The sequence below is a fragment of the Aythya ferina genome (genome assembly GCF_964211825.1).
Source record: "Aythya ferina genome assembly, chromosome: 1".
Taxonomy (NCBI): domain Eukaryota; kingdom Metazoa; phylum Chordata; class Aves; order Anseriformes; family Anatidae; genus Aythya; species Aythya ferina.
In genome coordinates, this window is record NC_140296.1 from 82570803 (window position 1) to 82591545 (window position 20743).

At 43.5% G+C, this 20743-nt stretch overlaps 2 protein-coding genes across 10 annotated transcripts in view; one reads left to right on the plus strand and one right to left on the minus strand.

Moving 5' to 3' along the window:
• The window catches only part of CNKSR2 (connector enhancer of kinase suppressor of Ras 2), a 220445-nt gene extending 206588 nt beyond the window's left edge, over nucleotides 1-13857 (plus strand). For all 9 annotated transcript variants that reach the window (XM_084507141.1, XM_084507139.1, XM_084507136.1 and 6 more), the window contains 2 exons: nucleotides 8036-8232; nucleotides 11345-13857. In XM_084507141.1, coding sequence (XP_084363267.1) covers nucleotides 8036-8232; nucleotides 11345-11560 — 413 coding nt within the window. In that variant the 3' untranslated portion in view covers nucleotides 11561-13857. The remainder of the gene's footprint in view (nucleotides 1-8035; nucleotides 8233-11344) is intronic.
• Nucleotides 13858-14333: 476 nt separating this feature from the next.
• KLHL34 (kelch like family member 34) lies at nucleotides 14334-17643 on the minus strand. Its single transcript, XM_084507146.1, has one exon. It carries the CDS (start codon nucleotides 16825-16827, stop codon nucleotides 15040-15042), a length of 1788 nt encoding a protein of 595 aa, XP_084363272.1. The 5' UTR covers nucleotides 16828-17643; the 3' UTR covers nucleotides 14334-15039.
• Nucleotides 17644-20743: the final 3100 nt, after the last annotated feature.

The window sequence follows — 20743 nt, forward strand, 5'->3', positions numbered from 1 at the left end:
AACATGTGCAATTATAAATCCAATAATAAATCAGAATGTCTGAATAAATAAGACATCTTCTGGGACAACATTTTCAGAAGTATTTCGGGCCCCTTTCATAAATGCCTCAGGAGCTGTTTCCCCAGCCAGTTATCGTGCATTACAGAGGTAACCGAGATGGCTGTTAAATGACTCTAGCTCCTGCCCACGCTGATTTACCACATTTCTTTCATGTTGAAATGTGATTTAGACTCCTGAGTGATGCAAGTGCTTTTGAAAATGTCACTTGGTGTTACATTTTCATCCACATAGGCAAAATTGGGAGGTAGCCTGAACTGGAGTTCATTTTCTCAGTGGATGCTGCTCACCGGGAGCACTTCTCCCTTCTGTTCAGGCTGGCTTTCAGGTATCAAGCCCATCAACCCTGACAGGCATTGCTGTTGTGCAAGCGTGACTGTCGCTTGATTCTGAGTGGTGAGTAATGTCACTGGGCCGATATCATTTGTCACTTAACCTTTCACAACTTCATATGCTGTAACAGCATAGGTTTGTGAAAAAATATTTTCCTGAAGCAGTAATTGCTTCCATGTATTGCTTGTGGGATGGATTCATAGGGACAGCCTCATCCTGTTCAAAAGTCACAACATCCCCAGAAGTATAGCAGTTTACCCAATCCTCTTCAGATCCTGGCTTACCTCGTAAATAAAAAATAAATTTAAAAAAAAAAAAAAAAAAAAGGTTTTCCTTGTTTTTGAACTGAGGGGACTAAGGGGAAGTGTACCATCAAAATGTAATTGCCTTGTTTATTTTACTTCAACATCGGTAGCTTGTGGTAAAATTAAGCAGCACTTGTATCAATGTGTGGCACAGAAAAATGTCAAGATATCCTATTTCATTGTGTTAAAATTCTCCCAAAGAGTCGCTAAAATCTGTTCTGTGGATGAAAGTTAAACTGATTTCTTCATAGGCAACTTAATGAACAGAGCACTGTGTCCAAATACCAAAGGATGCAATTATAACACTGCTGCCAAAAAGTTCTGCCACTGATTGTAGTTTCTGTTACTTTGGGAAACCTCTGAGTTATTTCAGCCTCATTCTTATGCCCTCTCTGAAATCACAACCCACTGATACAACCTCATGAAACAGTAGGGCTGGAAGCAAATGAGGAGTTTTTCCCGATGCTCATTTGAGGTGTGTAAGAGCCATCAAGAGGCCACACGAACAGTGAGCTAATTATTCCCTCTGACTGTGTTTTCCCTTTCCACTAACATATTAACCCATTTGCTGGCACCTGTACTTCACTGCTAAGTGGATGTTGAAAATGCCTGAATGTTTCTGTCAATATAACAACGCCGGTCTGCAGGGAGAAACCTCGCGGCTTGTGTTTTTTCTTTTTTTTTTTTTTCTTTTTTTTTTTTTTTAATGCTGGGTTTACTGTCAGCCAATTTTAATACCCAATTCCACTTGCATGGAAAACTGAAGAGCAGTGACTGACATGGGCCTGAGACTTCCAGTAAGGCCAGCCCAAGTGTCCCATGGGGCCTGGAGACTGATTGTGCTCCAGCCCACCAGGCCACAGACCGCCATCTGCCAGCCCCTCTGCTGTTGGCTCCAAGGGACGTGACGTGGAGCAGGCAGCTTTTCATCCTGATATCACCACAGAGGTGACCTGAGAGGAAAAGAGACTTGCCGGGATCTACTGATCCAAAAAAGAAAACCACTAGTGCCGTAAATGTTTCACAAAAATAATTAGACCCTTGGTGCCACAGCAATAGCATCTCTTGGGCCTTACAAAGGCTGGGGTCAGATCCTTTAAAAGTGATTATGGTATCTAACTACTACTGATTGAACTGGGCTGCAGTGGAAAAGGCCTGAAATACCTTCTAAAATCTGTCCTATGGGAGATGGGTTTTCCACTTGCCTGCACAGTTCACTTTGTTTGATGAGACCAATCTGTGCTCGTGCAGGTGAGAGGAGAGGCAGGTTCGTACACCAGGTGGGAAACGCCAGCGCATGGCAGAGCTCGCATCAGTGCTTTCAGTGAGGGACCTCTCTGGGGATACTTTTTTCCTGCAGGCTTAGCAAATAGGAGAGGATAGAAACCATGTACAGCTATCCTGGTAACCAAGAAACGCTTCCTCTTTAGAGGAAAGGGTGGTATATAATGCAACTTTAATACTAGTTTTCTGATCCTCCACTTTGCTAAACACAGGTATCAAAGTCTGTTTCTAAACACTGCCTTCCTCAACTCAAGGCATTGGGGAAAATCCTGCACTTTCAGCCAGGTGGGTCAGTATTTTGAAGGGCCAAAAGGATGGAGGATTGCACAAGTCAGAAAAGGGCAGATAAAGGGAAGGGATAACAGATGGACTGCAAAGGCCAGGTATTGCACAAGAAGCCCCCAGCTTTTCTTAAGCTTTTCTTAAGCTTGCTTAATCTTTTCTTCATTTATGGAAAGTTCTCATTAATAGGTTTATGTGTATATGTTTATATATATGTATATACATCTATGTATACATGTATATATACTCATACATATGCATCTATATACTCACATGCCCATACAGGCCTTGATTTTGCCATAATGTGGAGTAAGAGAAGACAGTTTTCTCTTTGTGCTTTAATGGGGAAATCTGCTCCTTGTTACCCAGAGCAGATGACTAGCCGTTGGCCTCCATGTAGACCTGAAGGATGTCTCCTTGTATGCCACACTGCCTGCACCTTGCCACGCTCAAACACTGCACTATGTGGCTTGTGGTGCTCTCCTAACAGGGGCCAATCTCCCATGTCACTGGGGCTCCCTACATATGTGTGCAGGGCTGACTCGATATGCAGCACACAGCTGTCTCCTGCTATTGGTTTCAACATTCCTTTCCTTTTATCTTGTAGACCAGGAGAAAGGAAATAGCTAGCTTTGTCTGCCTGCCATCCACCCAAATAGTGTAAAAAATGACTGTAATTCCTGTTTCTTTGCATCATAAGCATTTGGATATGTCTCCCTCTTGTGCAGTTTGGAATCTAATCATTAACCTGAACAGAAGCAAAGGTACATTTAAGCTGTGCACTGAGAAAACAGAAACTGCTTCTTTGGAGGCTGTCTTCTCTCCCTTCCAACACAGCTAAAACCCACATCCACTATCCTCCTATCCTTTTTCTTTCTTGCCTTAAATTTGGGTGCATCACTTCTGTCTTTCTCTGACCATTCCCTGAAGCTCACCACCCCAGCCCAGCTGTTGGCCACCTTGGCCACATTACATGCCCTGCCCCTGCCTGCATGATGGCTCTCATGGTTGGAGAGACAGAGTTTGGGGCTTGAAGGCAGAAGGTATTTGCATGCTGCATGACTGGGCAGCGGCATTGCTTCAGGATCCAGTGGTTTTTGACTGACCTGTTGGTTGGATGTGACATACACAACCTGCTGTGGCACAGGAAAAGTGCAAAATGCTGCATCAGCCCTAGGATTATATCACTTACTAGTTAGCCAGTGGCAGGTGTTATATGGCTTCTCTTGTTCCAATGTGGATGCAACAGGGTCAAGAAAGCACAAACAAACAAAAATCACAACAAACAAACAAACAAACAAAAAACCACAGTGATTTCAGTGTGAGATGATGTCAGGGCTTGTTTTATCTTAGGACCACGTCCTAAGCTTAGGACCATGTCCCAGAGGCCAACAATGCTTTCAGTTTTAGTTGAGCATTTACTGACAGTCCCCAAAAGTCTCCAGGAGGCTTCAGACAGGTGCCTCCCCTGTGTAAAAGGTGAAGTGGAAAGGTGTGATTTTAAAACTGGAAGCAAACCCTGAGAGATTTTTAGAAGGAAAATAAGATACGGCAGTGGCTTAATAATGTGACTGGCACTGTGTTCTAACCTCCTTAATATCCTGAGAGAGCTGAGCTGAGCAGGTTCCTCTGCCAGAGACAGTGAGCTCACCAAATAGAATGAAAACGGGAGTATGGATTTCAGGGGAGCCAGGGGATTTCAGTCTGTTTGTGCATTGTTCGCTCTCTGTTGCAGACTTTGCGGCAGCTCAGCTTTCTCACAATTTGGAGAGGGTGGTAACGTTGTTGAAATGCAGGGCTAATTGCAACTGGAGTAGTAGGCGTGCATGCAAGGAGTTGCACAGAGAAGGAAAGTGTGTCACTAAGCTGTGAAGTTGGCAGAAAAGATAGGAGAAAAAATGGAGAAAGCCATCAGAGTAGCAATTGTATCCATCAGTCAGGATGAGGAGCCTGAAGATGACGGGACATGCTTGGGTGGCTTTAGGAGGCACGTGCAAAGTACAGAGGGGCCTTAAAGGAGAGCTTCAGCCCTTGAAAAATCTGACTTTGTCAGCACAGCAGGTGACAAAGCTTGTGATCAGTGTTGTGTGGTCCTTGTGTGGGCAGCTGTGTGCACTCATAGCCCCGGGTGCAATCACTGGTTCATCTGGTACCTCACTGAAACGGAGAAACTGTGCAAGCTTTCAGTAGCTTGAGTTTTTACAGGGAAAGTGAGTCACAGAGTGCAGAAACCTCCACTACATTATGCCATTTAGAGAAGATTTGTGAGAAATACATACCTAGAGATTATTGTGTCCAGATGTATTATCCAGCTGGCTTGCAGCGGTGACCTACATGTGCCTAGTTCAGTACCATCTTCCTGAATCATCGGTTTGCACAGACCGCTCAGCTCTCAGTCCATGTAAATAGCAGGGCTGGCTGTTTCTCTCTGATCACTTTTCACTCAAGCACATGATGTTCTTATTTATTGCTCTTTGAATATTGTTTTTTAAGAGGGAAATAATGGAAAGGTTAATAGCCCAATGGAACCAGGAGGTAGTTACACATTGCTTCATGGAGTTCAGGGCCTAGTCATTTTAAACACAAACAAGAGAATAGTGTGAAAAACAAACATACAAACAAAAAACCATCAGGCTTTGTATAGTTTCACCCACAATCTGCAGCTTCCTCTCCTGAGAAAATGTAAAGGTAGATACAGATATTTATGGCATTTAAGAAGTAAGAGCAAAGTACAAGAAGTTCAGAAACTATTCCCAGTGGAAAGCAAAATAGTAAAAAAATAATAACATATCATTTACTAGACTGTAATAGTCTAATAGCCTAGAGCTATCTTACAGCTCCTAAATTTAATGCAAATGGTTCTGCCTTCACTTGAAGACACAGCAGAAGCTTTGTTGTTACAAAATTCAGTACCTGTGTGTTCCTGTATTTGGAAGCTATGGTTCTGAATTTAGATCCCGTGTGCTGCAGAGTTTAAGCAACTTCATTTCTGCCCCAAAATTACAGAGTTCTCTGAGGCTTACGTGAGACAGGGGACAATGTTATTGTTTCAGAAAGAGACTATCCTTTCTGTCAGTGTGTGGAAACGAGCACCTGATGATGTATTCAGAGGAATGAAGTGGCCAGGGAGCTGCAGCCCATGACTCAGCAGCCAAGTGAGGGAGAATTGCAACCTGCTGCATTGGCTGCTCTTCTGAGGTCATCTGCAAATCCCATTAGGCCATATTTTCTTCATAAAGAAGGCATTACCCGAGGCCTTATCTTTCCTTAAAAAGACAGCTTTGCTGTAATAGTATATCACTTGCATGAAAATACACCATTTTTAAAAAATTACATTTATATATATTTTTATAGCACAGCTTTATATTTCATCAAGTATCTCAGATCCTTTATGGCACCAAGGTTTGCACCAACGCCCACAGGAAATCAATCAAAGCCTTTAGCAGAAGGTTGAGGGAGGGGAGATTTGTGTGTAATTTCATTCCCGCCTACTGAGAGCCTACTCCAGCCATTGAGAGAGTAAGTACCATCACTTTCAGTGTTTCTCTGGAAAACCTCAAGTGCTTGGGATGTGTTAGCATGACATGTGCCACCCTCGCCCCAGCTGTGGGTGGAAAGAGGTGGCCTCTTGTCCTGCTTGTGCTTCCCGAGTGTCATCAGCAGTGAGGCACTTCAAGGAAGGGACATGCTCTTTGTCTTCCCTGCTCTTGCCTTCCTAGCAGATCCTGTTCCCTCTTCCACATGCCTCCCATAAGTACAGCACAGTGGTGACAGCTCCCGGGGGAAGGCAGCCCCAGCTGGGTAGAGGCGATGCACTGAGGCGTTTCAAAGACCTGCCAGCCAGTGCTGCTCGAGGGCAGCCAGGCTGAGGCCTAATTCTGCCCATGTTGTGTCCCGGTAGTGCTCTGCATCTTCCCACGCAGTCCTGGAGCCAGTCCCACCAACCGTCCATAGCCCCTCTTGCACCCACACTGGGGTGCATGCCTGAGAGGATGAGGGGTGAGCCCCAGGAGGTTGGTGGCACAGGCAGGGAGGCCTGCACTAGCCCCACGACCTGGCATTTGAAGCTACAGGGGCCATGCTGCCTCCCAGGTTTGCTATAGGCACTTCTCACTCCAGGTGCAACCTCGGGGTTGAACCCAAACTTTGTCTGTGGCCATGGTGGGGACCTTTCATGTTTTGGGATGTTGCGGGTTTTCAGTGGCAAGCCTGGATGTGGTGGCTGGGTGCTGGTCCAGGCTCTTGCTCACCCTAGCAGAATAAATTACAGTGACATGGAGTCAAAGCACTGGCTCTCTCCTTCAGTAGACTTTCCCCGTATTAACCCCTGAGGATACAAAGCAGTTATGCTGCTGAAGAAGAAACATGAGGAAGGATCTTTTTTGTTTTGCGTAGCAAGGGAGAATAGGAGAGAAGCAGATGTAAAATACTCCTGTTAGATGTCGGTTTTTACCTTTTAGAAAATCTCTCCCATTCCCCAACTTCAGACTAGTGGAATTCAATGTTGAGAGAAAACTGATAGAAATACTCCAAACATCCAATTTCTTATTGCTGCAGGGAATTTTAAAGAACACATAAAAATCAAGATTATGGAGAATTTTAACCAAGTATTTGGCTATTGAATGCTTTGCCCTTTAACGCATTAGAAGTCTTAATAAGAAAGAATTTGAAAAGAAAGAGCTGCATCTCATTTATATTTTTCTTCAAGTTCTGCTTGGCCATATAGTGTTGAATTCAGTTCTCCAAGCAGTGTACCACATGACAGGAGGATTTAACGAGCGAATATATATCAACCGAGGGAACTCAACAGCTCTGTACAGACCCAAAACACCTTCATCAATAAAAGGCTTCTAACCTTTCTTCATGTCTTCATGTCTCTTAAAAACAAAAACAAAAAAAATGAATGCTTTAAAAACTGCCCTCCAGAAAAGGGCAGAGGAATAAACTGATGAGAGATCTATCAAGATTAGTTGCTGTCCACAAATTTCTTTAACTGTGTAAAGAACTATAAAAATGCCAACACTTTTTGTGATGGGATGTGGAGATCTTGATCTCTGGAGTTCTTGCGTGAGCCTGAGGTGAGTAGTTGCTGCGCTGCATGGTAGGGGTTTCAACAGGAGGTTGCTTCAGGTAGCTCCTCGTGGACGTGTGTTCACAGCATAGCAATGTCTCTTTTAAACACTAGCTATCATCCCTGTTTGTGCAACATTAAAAATAAATAAATAAACCTCCAAACACCTGGGAGTGCTGAGGTTCACAACATGTGGGTACCTCACCATGTGCTGAGCTTTCAGCCAGTAAAAATGTCTCTGTCTTGGTGCAGGGTCAGTCATGGGATAAAAGTAATGCTTGAAACCAAACATTAGGCAAGGCACATCAGGGCAGGAAAACACACACAATTATGAAATCCAAGACTGGGTGGGAGGGTCCAGAGGGCTCTGGATCTGTACAGAAGGTTGTGCACAGGCAGTGGCCAGCTGTTGTGTGCACAGGAGTGTCAGTGTGCGAGGGACAGCAGGGATGGAGCTGGCTGCTCCCCCAGGGCTGCCATGGTACCTACTGGTCACCACTCAGCTCAGCTCATTGTGGCACTTCACTGGCACTTTCTCTTCACTTCTTGAAACTTAGGAGGTGTGAAATATTCTCCTTATGGTCTGGTTAAGCCTGCTAAACATTTTGCAAAGGGCTTGGGTAGATTGTCGTATAATCATGTTAATGATACACTGATCCTTTCTCTATTTTTTCCTCCTCTTCTTCCCCCTTCCTCATTACAGTTGAAACTATAGAAGAAAAAGCAGCAGACTCCTTGCAGGATTTGTACAGAGCCTTGGAGCAGGCCAGCCTGTCTCCTTTAGGAGACCGCCGGATTTCCACTAAGCTGGAGTATAAGAAATCTTTTATAAAGAGATGTAGCGATCCAGTAGTCAATGAAAAACTACACCAGCTGCGAATTCTGAAAAGCACTTTAAAGGTGAGATAACAGGGAGGAAAGTCCAGCCTGAGGGTTGGACCTGGCTGTATTTTATCTGAATACAGATTAATTGTGTGCGGCTGGAGTCCAGGCTGAATGTGGTGTGTGAAACAAGCAAGGAAGACATAGTTAACTCCTGTTCTCACAGCAGACAAAAATGTGCTTTGGGAGAGTAGTCAAAGTGAGGGGATTGGTTTTTATTTGTGCACAGATAAAATCTCAATGAGCTGCTCCTCCCCTAGCTAGTATAACATCATTTGACACTAAATTATCAGAGGAGACCTTAATCTCTTCTTTGTCCCTGAACATTTTCATTTATCAAAACACATTTACTCTGCATTTGCCAAAGTCTAAAGTGAAGCAAAGTCAGCCCTTCAGAAGGGAGCAGTACCTTTTAAAACATTTGATTATTTCCTGATTGTTGAGCTTGCCGGGGAATGAACAGTGTGCTTGGTTTCTGCGTAGACTGGTATCATTGTATTTAATCAGTAGGACTGATTAAATAAATAGATAGTGGTAATGATAGATTTGAAGATTTTTATCATTATTGTAAGTGTACCGCAGCTAATTTAACCTCCCTGTCAGCTTCTTTATTTGTTACAGCAGTTTCAAATCTGTACTGTTAGAGATTTCAGCAAACAATATGCTGGATTTCCCCAGGGACCCTGTTAACTATATTAAATTACCACATTTTAAGTCACTAGATAATTGTGCAGTGGATTTTGTAACAGCTTTCATCAAAGAGGGCTTTATCAACATTAATTAATTTAGTTTTCCATCACCTAGAGAAGCACTTTAGCAATATTATTTTCATGCTGTGGGGCTCCCATCCTGAAAAAAAAAATATATCTTACCCGTGCTTAACTTTTTGCGCTGTATCATCTCATTGAAGGCAACTGAAAGTATCTGAGTATGTGAGACTTTACAGGTTTGGAGGGTGGCAGAAAGTCTGTGCTTTCCATGTGACTTCTATAACATGAGAAATGGAGACAAAATCCCAGTAATCTCATGTTAATGTTTAGAGCAGACAGGAGGCTCACACAGTACCTGTGCTTTTGCACCATGGTGGGATCACTCATACCAAAAGTGTGCAAGAGATGTTGGCACAAAACTTAAAAAACAAACAAGCAAGCAAACACTTCATGATACTTTCAGTAATTACACAACCTAGAGGTTCAGTATCAGCAGCTTGTTGCCATGCTTAATTGCCTTTCTTGTTAGCGTTTATTGATACCTGAGCTACCTTATACCAATGGTTTCCTACAGATTGAATTGCTTTCCTCCAGGAACTTCCCAAAGCAGCTCATCCCTTTGACCCAGCAGGTGCCTGTTTTCATGCTTCTCTGGGACCTCTGTCATTTAGACCAATCGAACACATTTCTCTTCCCACAAGACATATTTTCTAAATCAGTCACCATTTTTGTTTGGACAAGAATGCCACAAATAATTGGCAATGCAATGCCAGCAAGTACCAAAGACAGATAATTCCTGTTTCTTGCATATGGCAACTGTACAGAGTAGCACGTGCATGATGGTAACTCATTAAGAGTTTCTAGCTCCACCACTGCTATGCTACTGGTAGTAGTATAGGAGCTACTGTTGTTATTTAATCAATTGTTCCTCATTTTTATCAATGCTATTGGTTTCTTCTTCCTGAATGCATCCGTTTGCACCAGCCAGTTAGGTTTGGTGTTCTGAACTCTCCTTGAATTCATCCACTATTAGTAATCTGATACAGCCCTCCAAATTGCTTCTAGCTCTTACCATCCATCCTCTCTGTTCCATCACCCAAGTCCTCAGTGGAGAGACCCCTCTGCTCTCTTTGTCATGACTTAACCACAAAACCATTCTCCTGACAGCAATTATGAGCCACCTGACTGGCAGTACTGTGTGGTGGGTACAGGTCACAATCTGCAAGAAGCACATTATGGTAGTTCCTGCAGAGATTTGGTAATGAGGAGAGCCCAAAATTTCACTTCCACTGGTCAGCCTCAGCTGTACGTCCGTTTCTGAAAATTAGTATTCTAGCATGTAGCATTAATTAGCTACTGATTGCAAAGCATGAAAAATACCTTTCAACATACTGCTTATTGGTGGCTTCTCTGACCTTTCTGATCCTCTCCCACCAGTGTAGGCTGACACCACTTAATCTTCCCTTAACATGCTCCCCAGAAAGATTTATCATACTCACAGTATGAACATGGCAAATACCAGTTAGCAATGAGGACCATGAAACCCATGTGGTATGGAGGATAGAGAGGAGGCTGCTGGTGACCGTACCATGTCTACACAGAGAAGTGCAGGAAGCCTGCATGTTTCCTGTGCCTCTCAGGCTCAAGGATGGTGCATCCATCTTCCACTGCTTGCAACAACCTTGAGTGGCTTCATGTGTATCTGAGGCTTAATCTGACCCATGCTGTCTGTCTGTCATCTCTCGATAAACTAATCACCAGCCAGCGATTAGGATACAGCCACATTTCCTGCCCCCATGATGGGTAAGGATGTGCTAGCAGCTGTGTTAGGTTTTACCCATTTCTGCCTTCTGTTTGCCACCGCAGTGGTAGGAGGAGGTAGCAACCAGCCAGCCCATCACGTATACTGGAGTGCTGGTGAGGATGAGTTACCAAGGTAATGCCTCCCTGCACAGGCGTTTGCAGCACAGCGCTCAAATGTCCCTAAGACATGGCTGGTAAGAAAGGCTTAGCTCTGCTGGCGGCGAGAGGCCATCTGTCCGCATCCCACGCACAAACACGGTATTTCTCATGCTGATCAAGAAGAGCAAACAGATGGCACTCAGCAGCACGAAACTGATCCTGAGAAACAAAGGCAGCTTGTAGTAAACAGCGCGGGGCTTGCTTCTTGCACGAGCTGAACAAGGGGTGAGGGGGGGAATAGGGCCCGTTTCTGGGGAACAGGGACAAGGTGAGGGAAGCCCCATCCCCACAGGGTGATGAGCAACACCCGGCAGGAGGGGCTGCTGCTTGCAGACAGTCTCGTGACAGCCAGGCAGCTCCCTGCTTCCCAGACCTCCATGGCCTTCTTCCGTTCCCATCCCATCTGCGCAGCCTGCTCATCGCCCACTCTGACTCTGCTTGTCTCTCTTCCCTCACAGGCCAGGGAAGGAGAAGTAGCCATTATCGACAAAGTTCTGGATAATCCAGACCTGACGTCTAGAGACTTTCAAGAATGGAAGCAAATGTACCTCGATATCTTCTGGGACATCTGTCACAGCAGCACCCCGCGGGACTCTGTTAACGGCTCGTCCGAGGTCGATGCACTTCTAGCCTCCTTAGCACACACGCACTCCTACATTGAAACGCATGTATAAGGGGCCCTCTTTTAGTCCACTTGCTACACTCCAGGCCTTTACTTAAGTGCATAAAGTAGTTTTTATATCAATCTGTGGGAGCTCTAGTAAATTATATTTTAATGTTACTCAGCTGTGTGAAGTAAACCTTCAATGGTCAGCGATACCATGTCTTTAATGAGGATTTGTACATTTTATACGCTACCAACGCTCTGCTTGTGTTTACCTTCTGTGAAATAAAGAACGTGATCTTTACCTATTAAAGAAAAGTATTTAAAAGCATTTTTTGGAAGACTGTGGCCTTCACAGAGGAAGTTTGACAAGCTAAAGGTTTTGTTATCGAAGGTCGCTTTTACAATGATATTTTATATTATATAATTCCAGTAATGCATTGCATTTTTGGAGTGCAGGTACTATTTTGGTGATGGGAGAACTAAAAAAAAAAATCTATTTAATGAGAAACTCTAGGAGTTTTCTTACATAACAGGGAAAAAGTGTAATGCAGTGGTTTTGTTTCAGTTTTGTCAAACACATAAAGAGGTGAAAATCAGCAGACAAAATGACTGATGTAAATTTAAGTCTCAAACAGTTAGGTCTTATTTCTTTGTGCTTTTTTAAAGCCTGTTGCTAAGGCTTACCATCAGTGCAAAGGGATGCTGGTTTATATTCTAATTAAGACCAAATTATGTGTTACTTGTTTCTTAATCACATCTGGTTGTGGGTTTTTTTTGTTGTTGTTGTTGTTGTTTGTTTTTTGTTTGTTTCTTTGTTTTAATTAGTCATGGTACTGTTATTTATGCTGTTTTTGTACTGAAGGCAATGGTATAATCTGCAGATTTTGCAAAAGAGAAAAGATAGACTTTGAACATCCTTGGTAACAGTGTTTCTCTTGCCCAGAAAAGCAGGAGTGAAAAAGGTTCCCAACAAACTGCTCTGAACCTGAGAGGCTTTGAAAATTCCTACAATAGAAAAGCAATGAATACAGTTTTTCAAGTACTCTCCTATGTGTTTTCCAAGCTGTGAGATTTGGCCATATTGTACTTGGGGAAAATGTGTGATGGGAACAGATATGAGCACAAAACCTGAAAAATGACTGAGAACTCAAAAAGCCTCTGTTCTGTCTTTGAATGGGAAGGGATGTCTCTGGGTTCTGCTGAGTTTGCAAGCTAGCTGAAGTGTTTTAAACTTCCAGGAGAGTTGAGATGTGCTGGAGACAACCAGTGAATGTGGGCAGAAATATCTCCTTAGAGCTAGGCACCTGCCTGCAATAGGAAAGTGGGAGGTAAATCTTAAATCATCTATTTACTCTTCATGGGCTTGTTTTCAAAAGTGATCAGAGCATGACAAAACATTTGTGCTGCTTTTCAGTGTTTTGCTGCATAAGTTAGGACACATGACATGGCTTAATAATGCTCATGTGAAAAGGGACAGCCTCCTTTATTCTTTTAACAGTGAGTTGTACGCTTAACCAACTTTAGACTATTGCTTGTACAGCTCAGTGAATGTACTTAAAACTTTATGAGCTCTGATATTTCCTGGCAATTATATCATGACAGGATGAAGGAAAGAATGGACAGATTTTTTTTTTCCTCTCTTTTTCTTTTTATTCCTTGCTCTTTCTTGTTACTTTATTGCATTTGGATTGCAAATGTTTTGCAGATTTTGCACAACTGTACAGAAGAGTGGCCTTTCTGTAGCCCATTTTCAGTAATCCTATATTCAAGTCCATATGGATGACAAATCACATATTAACATTTGTATAGAATTCTGGATCCAGTGTAATATTTGTACCATTTAGAAGAATATTGTTTGTATAAACTGGACATTTATTTACTGCATGGATACTGACTTGTATATTAAATTTGTGAGGTTTTGTACATTTCTCTTTAAAAATGCTTGACATGAAATGGGTTGTGCTATTGTTCCAAGCATTTAGATTCTCTTGCTATTGTTTTACTGGACCAAAAGTAAATATATTCATATAAAAACTCTTTATATCTGATGGATGTATATGCACATTGTGTAGTTGATTCCTTGTCAAAACCAAGGCAGTTCAGGAGACTTAGATCTGTTGCTATGCAACAGCTATTCTGCCTGCACTTTACATTAGTAAAGTCAGCTTGATTGCTTTAAAGGTGAAAATTAAACATTACAGTTTTTAAGCTAGTCTAGTGACAAAGAACATGTGTCCTATCCATTGTGCTGCCTTCTTTTAAGACTATTAAATGTTCTTCTATATATATTTTTATTGTATTAACTCTCAGCCTAGAAAGGGAACACTGTAAAATGAAGTACAATAAATTTAGCTTTTAAATGAATGCCTGTGATTCAAGTTTCAATTTACTGCATACAAAAGCAATTCTGTGGCATCTGACCATTTCACCTGCATTTCAGAGATCAGCATGCCTTCAAGTTCTTCCACAATCTGTTTCTTCAAACTGCCAACATGGCCAAAAAGAAGTAAGACATTGCTGGTTTCGATGTAGGCAGACACTGAATAAAGACTGCTGGCAGCCTTCCATTGCCTTCCTCCCCTTTGCAATCTTTGATAAAATTAAACCTTTTTTTGACTGCAGGGTTCTCTCATGCACCAGTTCAACAATGAACAAGTTTACCATTATGACCTGGCATGATAAAGCAATGTATGCTATTGAGGTAAGTGCCAGGGGGATTAGATACAGCAGCTCCTGAAACATGTTTCACAGGGTCTTACAGAAAGTATAGCCATTCAGCTCTAGCCATCTAAACTAACACAATGGTTGGATACAAAAGAAATGTACTGTACCAGGAATACGTGTGTTTAAAATAATACAAAATAAGCATCTGAAAGGCATGCTACAACAAAAGCCGCTCAGAGAGAAGTGGCTTCTATGAAACAATCACTGTTTTAACATATGGCCATAACTGAGGCTAAATTTCAAAAAATCCATGGTTTCTGTCCAGTAATTTCATGCTGGTTAGCTAAGGCACTCTTGCCTAGTATGTAGCGTATCAAATAATAGCTTTTCCTTGGCACTACTTGTTATTAGTTCTCATAGGCATCAATTTTCTAGTCTTTATACATCTCACTTTCATTTTGCTTAGCCATAGCACAGCAATTTGATAGCACTTACCAACTGGGAAAATTACCTCTGATTAAGAAAACAGAAAAAATGGATTATATCTTTTTAACCTTTGAAAAATCTGACTTGCAACAGCTGTTAATTGCTGTCCAGGTATTATTCTTCAAATAAAAGTCCAGGTTTATGATCCTAGCTCATCTCCTCCAAACCTGCGACTTGCTATATCCTTCCCCAGTGAGGCTGGCTTTCAGCTCTGTGAATCACATCACCTTTTCCCAGGCTGTAGCCAAACTTTCTTGCCTGTTTCCACCCAGCGTCTTGCTTATCAAGGCAGAACCTCAACTCTGTCACATCCAGTGCCACTGCAATTTTCTTCTTCTTCTCCAGGGCTGCCCTGCTGGCTCTTCTCCTGGGATGATTATTCCGCAACACCTTAGTTCAGCAGTTCAGTGGCCTCTTTTGCAGGGTGTCAATGTCCTGTTCATCAGCCACTTCTGTGAGCTGCAGCACTGCACACTGCAGCCCGCTCCAGGGCAAGGGGGCTTTGCAGATCTCCTCCCAGCCATCATTGTCGATATCGTAGCCAACCACATCTTGCGTGGGGACTTCCCGCGAGTCTTGCCATTTCTTTCCCCCAATAAGAAGAGCCGTTTCCTCTACCACTGCCAGGCCATAGCAAAATCGGTCATAGATCAGTGGCCTTAAACGAGTCCATTGGTTTTGATTGGGGTCATACCTTTCTATTTCAGAGAATGGTTCATATAAACCTAAAAATGTGAATACGGCTTCTCTGATTGTCGCCATCTGATGCCCAAACCGAGCTATGCTCATGGGAGCTTGTTTCATCCATTGCCCCTCGAGCGAACTCAGAGAATAAACGTCCTTGCTCGTGCTGGCTGGGTCTGCATATTTGCCACCTGAAATGTATATAATACTCTTGCAAACAGCACTGGCATGGCCATGTATCTTGCATGGCAATTCCCTGGCCTTTGTCCATCTGTCCCTGCTGATGTTGTAGACTTCCACAGATGAATGCAGAGACCCATTCTCACCCCGTCCACCAATTGCGAAGATATCATTACCTAGGACACAGCAGGAAAACTGGCATCTCTTTTCCAGCATGCCCGTGATTTGGGTCCATGTGTTAAACCTTGGATCATAGCGATGGACCTTGTTCGTAACCGATAATATCTTGTCTCTGTCAGTGTCACCCGGAGTGCCACCCTCTATTTCTCCACCCAAAACATAGAGGAAATTCCCCACCACACACACGCTATGGTTCTGCACCCTGTCCTGCACCTGTGTAAGAGGTCTCCATTTGTGATTGTAAACATCAAAGGCCACCACTTCAGTGACAAGCCCATCACTTGCCGTCCCTCCCCCCAGCAGAATGATCCGAGTTTTCTGGTTCCTCAGTGTAGTGGATTTATCCTGCAGGATGGGCTGTTTGAAAATAGATGTATGGTAATTTATTGCTTTAATGATCAGGCACTTAATACCTGCAGTGAGGGGCACTTCTGACTGTGTGTAGGTTTTCCTCAGCTCTTCCACAGGGATGAGACCATATCTAATGCACTCCAAAAGGCTGCTTCCATGAATCAACCTGGATTTATCCTGCTTCAGCCACAGCAGCACAAGATTCAACAGGCAGGTTTCCTTCACCATGGGGAGATCTGGGGATTCCACTACCGCTAGCAAAGTCCTGAAGTTCAGCTCAAGCAGTCCTGCCAAATCCAAGTCCAGCAGCTTCCAGAGATTGTTGACAATGTATTTTTCTGTTGCGACTAGGGCATCTGGCAGGTAGAACCTCCTGGCGACGTTGGCGGAGAAGCAGCAGTTTTCCAAGGTAAGGTTGTTAACTAAGTATTGATTGCACAAGCCAATAGCATCTGTCACTTGCAAGTAGCTTGCAGCCTCCAAGGTCTCCTCCAGGCTTTCAAAGGAAAGGGGCAGCAAAGAAGTGTAAATGAAATCCAGGACATGCTGGAGACCAGTGGGTGAAACGACTTGCAGCTGAATCACATTGGCTTTAGACTCCTGGGTGTAACTTTTGAACATTGCTCGGAAATAGTCGCTGGAGCACGCCAACAAGGACTTATGTGCAGGAAATTCATTTTCCTTCACTTTCAGCAAAATATCACACAGAAAGCCCTCTGATCTCAGTGTCTGGTACTGGGAGAGCACGGCAGTGCAGTGTGCTTTGCAGTAGGACAGGAAGTAGCTCATGGTAGGTAATGCAATGCTTTCTGCTCCACTTTAAAGTTAAAGTGCAATTAGATAGTGAAACAGCTGCCCTACTCAACAGCCATTGAATGAATGCCCAACAGACCTCCAGCTGTTAGAGAAAAGCCCAACTAAAAAAAAAAAATTAAAAAATCAGTCTCTTGCCCGGCATAGGGGAGTAGTTAGTACAGTTGTAGTGAATTCAATGCATTCCTTTATAAAGAAAACAGCTGAATGTTGTAACAGCCGCAGGATGCTTACTTTTTTCGCCTCTGTTGCTTGTGCAGGGATGAATGGTCCACGGCTGAGTGCTTGCTTGGCTGGCCATCAGGTGACAGATGAGGGAGCTAGATGACAATCCCAACCAGTGGCACTTTGTGTCTGCTCAGCCGTCGCCCTCGACCCTCCTTGCTCCTCAGGCAGCTCAAATAATAGCTCCTCTCTGGCTGCCAGCGCATGGCTCTGGGCAGAAGCAGATGTGTTTCTCCTCCCTTGTTTGTGTTTCAGCCTCGGATAAGTTTAGACCCAACTGTGCCCAGCACAGCAGCCCCCTTTTTGTCGTCTTTTCACACTCACTCAGCTGAAGATCAGGTCAGCACCCGGGGATTATTACGTAAAGGTTTTCTCAGACAATAAATCTTTGCCCGGGAGGCGCGGAGACAACCAAAATATCACGGTTAGTCACTGGCCCAATTTGACATGCATTTCTGGGCCCTTTGGTTCACATGACACCGGCAGGACTCACAGCTACCAGAATAGCTTCACGCAGTGTCCCTGGGGCCCCCCCGCTAGGAAATGGCCGCCAAGGGGCTGGGCATGGGCTTGGGCCTGGGGCGACGGTGCAGGCATGGGCAGGAGCCGACCACGGGGCCACGGCCAGAGCAGCAGGCCTGGGGTGCTGGGATGGGAAGCACAAGGGTAACGCCTCTGCATGGTGGAGACTGAAATAGAGCCCCACTTCTGCCAGAGTGAACTCAGGGCTGTTTATAGAAGAGGCTTTGCATAACTGCGTCCTCGGGTGCTCGCTGGGAACAAACCCTGCGGAGGGGCCGTAGCTGACTCCTTCAGCTTTCTTGCTCTCAGCTTGTCCCAATTAAAAGCACGTATACAGGGATTATCTCTGATTTTCACCTGGGCCTTTCAGGATCTAATTTCTACCAGGAATAGTAGCTCAGAGCAGGCTACACATTCTGATCTCTTACAGCTTTCTTTTCATTTTCTTTCACCTTTTGCTGAAGTCAAAGGTAAAACTTTTTTACTGCGTCTGTTTATATTTGTTTATGGGATTTCTCGTTCATTCCTGTAATCGAGGGGTGTTTGGGAGCTGACTGGATCCCAGTGCAGACCATGTATGTCGTGCTGCTCTTCTAGTGAGCAGAAACTGTTGGCAAGCAGACTGATACCTACACACGCTCTACTCAGTTTGTGGGGGACGATTCTAAAAATGTCGTTCTTCATTGCGGCATATATCTGAAAATTCATTTCCTGCTTAAACCCACTTTCTATCATTACATTATAGACTATAAATCAGGATCTTGTTAATAAAATCACCCCCCTTGCTAGCAAAATGACATATACGGACACTGGGGATGATGTAGGAAAGGGATGCTTTCTCTCTCTTTTCCAGTGGACTTGCCTGTGTCCATGTCAGACTCCTCTGAAGCATTTCAGACGTTGCTAGCGAAGTGCTAGCAAAGCTGTGTGGCTGAGGCCAAGCTTCTGGTTTGCTGCTATTCCCATTTTGCACAAAGCAGAGTCCAGACACCTCCATCACCCCCTCAGTGGTCATGCGCCAGGCGCAACACAGTGCTAACTGAACTGGTTTTACCTCTCACAATGCAGACAGTAGTTCACATCGGTCAAGTGTCAGACGAAGGTGGTGCGCTGCCAACAGAGACAGCTCTGATTTAACTGGGACCTGATTTAACACCCATGCTAGTTAAGCAGCTCCTGTAATTGCATGCAGATTTGCTGTGTGATTCCCTCTCAGACCTCCTTCATCTTCATGACAAGCTGGCTAATGGAAACAGTGAGAATCACGATCCTTATAAAGTTGTTTATCTGACTGGAGGTTTTTTTCTTTCAGTTATAATTGAAATAAAGTTAAACCCTTTCCCGTCTCCTCCTCTGGAATGACAAAAAAAGATTATCACTGTCAAAATGAGGCTTCTCCCTGCTCCACTTTTAGTCAGCTGGCTTTGTCTAATTGGGAGCCTTCCTTTAGACAACAGACAAATTATCTCCAGGCAGCAGATCAGATCGCCTGCACCTTTGGAGGAATATTTAATGTCCATTAGCAAAAGAGCAGACAGTAACTGAACAGATAACTTATGAATCTCAGAAAACCACCTAGCACTCGGTGGGATGTAGTCAAGCCATGATCTTATTTTTCTCATCCATAATTTGGAGGATCAGATCTAATTTTTGACACACTAGATGCTGCTTAAAATTAGGGAAACATTAGTGTTTCAGTGATGTATGATTTGCTGGGAATAGATAATACATTTTTAATCATGAGCATCACTTAGGCTTTAAATTAGATTTAGTCTTCAGAATTTGAGTATATTTTATATCGAAATCATTGCTGTACTGCAGCTGATAGTCTGCAATAACAAATATTCCGGGGGTGCACTGCAAAAAAATGTTGGCTTCCACTCTCATAGTTTTTTTCCTTCCTATAAAAGGCTGGAAAATTTCCTGAATTGCAATGCTGTATTCCATTTAATCTCGCAAGTAGGCCATCAGTTAGTAAACACTTCAATTACCATTGTAAATTTTCCCAATTATTTTTTGAGTAAAGGTTATAGAAAAGTTGTACAAGTAAAATTTGGATCATTAGTAACAAGTGGCTTGCTGCAAAACATTCACTGCAAAAATCCACGGTGGAGGATTTCTAAGCTACACTTTGTACCAGAAGAAATCAGTGTGGTCCAGAGGACAGCACAGCAAATGGTTCAGATGCTTGACAATGTGCTGCATCAACACATATAGCAAAAGTGAGCCAAATGACAAATGGAATAGGGATGCTGTAGAATATAGGCTTTCTAGAAACTGCTACTGAGAAGGACAATATTGATTTAAGGTGTCCTGTAAAAATCATTGGACTGGAGTCTGTTCTTCATCCTTGAATAATCATATACAGTGGTATTGGGGTCACCCCATCTATTTAAACCCAAGGATGTTTAGCCTGGAAACGCAGTCCATAAGAACAAAATAGTAAGGGACATGAGGGAGAAATTTTCTTGCAGCTAAAAGCAATGTATAGCAAGATCATGTCTGTGTATAAAAGCACAGGAGAAAGTTTGACAGCTTGGGTGAGGCAGGGCCATGAGGTTTCCATTTTGGCAGAGGGAGATTGGGGATGCAGGTGGTTATACGCTTCCTTTGCACCGTCTGTGTGCAGCAGGCAGAGGTGTGCCTAGGGCAGGTTGGCAGCCTGGGAGCAGAAAATCAGCAGGGAGCCATGCATCCCTACACCTGTCATAGGAGTTTGCGAGTACTCTGACACCCTGAATTTCTCTGTGTACTATGTAGGAGAGGTCTGCAGCCAGGGACAATGCTGGCAAGAAACCTGGGCTGAGTGCAAGTATTCAGCTCCCTCTGGGAAGAGACAGGGGTGTAGTGTGATCAGAGGTCAGAGTAGGGATCCCAGAAAAAACTTACTGCATGGAGATGTCTGCTAAGCCATGGCTATGTGGCTTGTAGCCATGTAAATTTCTCTGTGTGTTTTTTTTTTTTTTTTTTCAGTGTTAGGCTAGTACTAAGATCTAAGAACGCAGAATTGTGTCAAACAGTGAAAGACAAAAATGAAATACAAGTCCTTCAATCAACCTGTGCCTCATTTGTTTTCTCTCTCTTTTTGCAGGTTCCCTTTCATTTGCCTCCCATGATCACAGATGCAGTTATGGCTTCTATACTC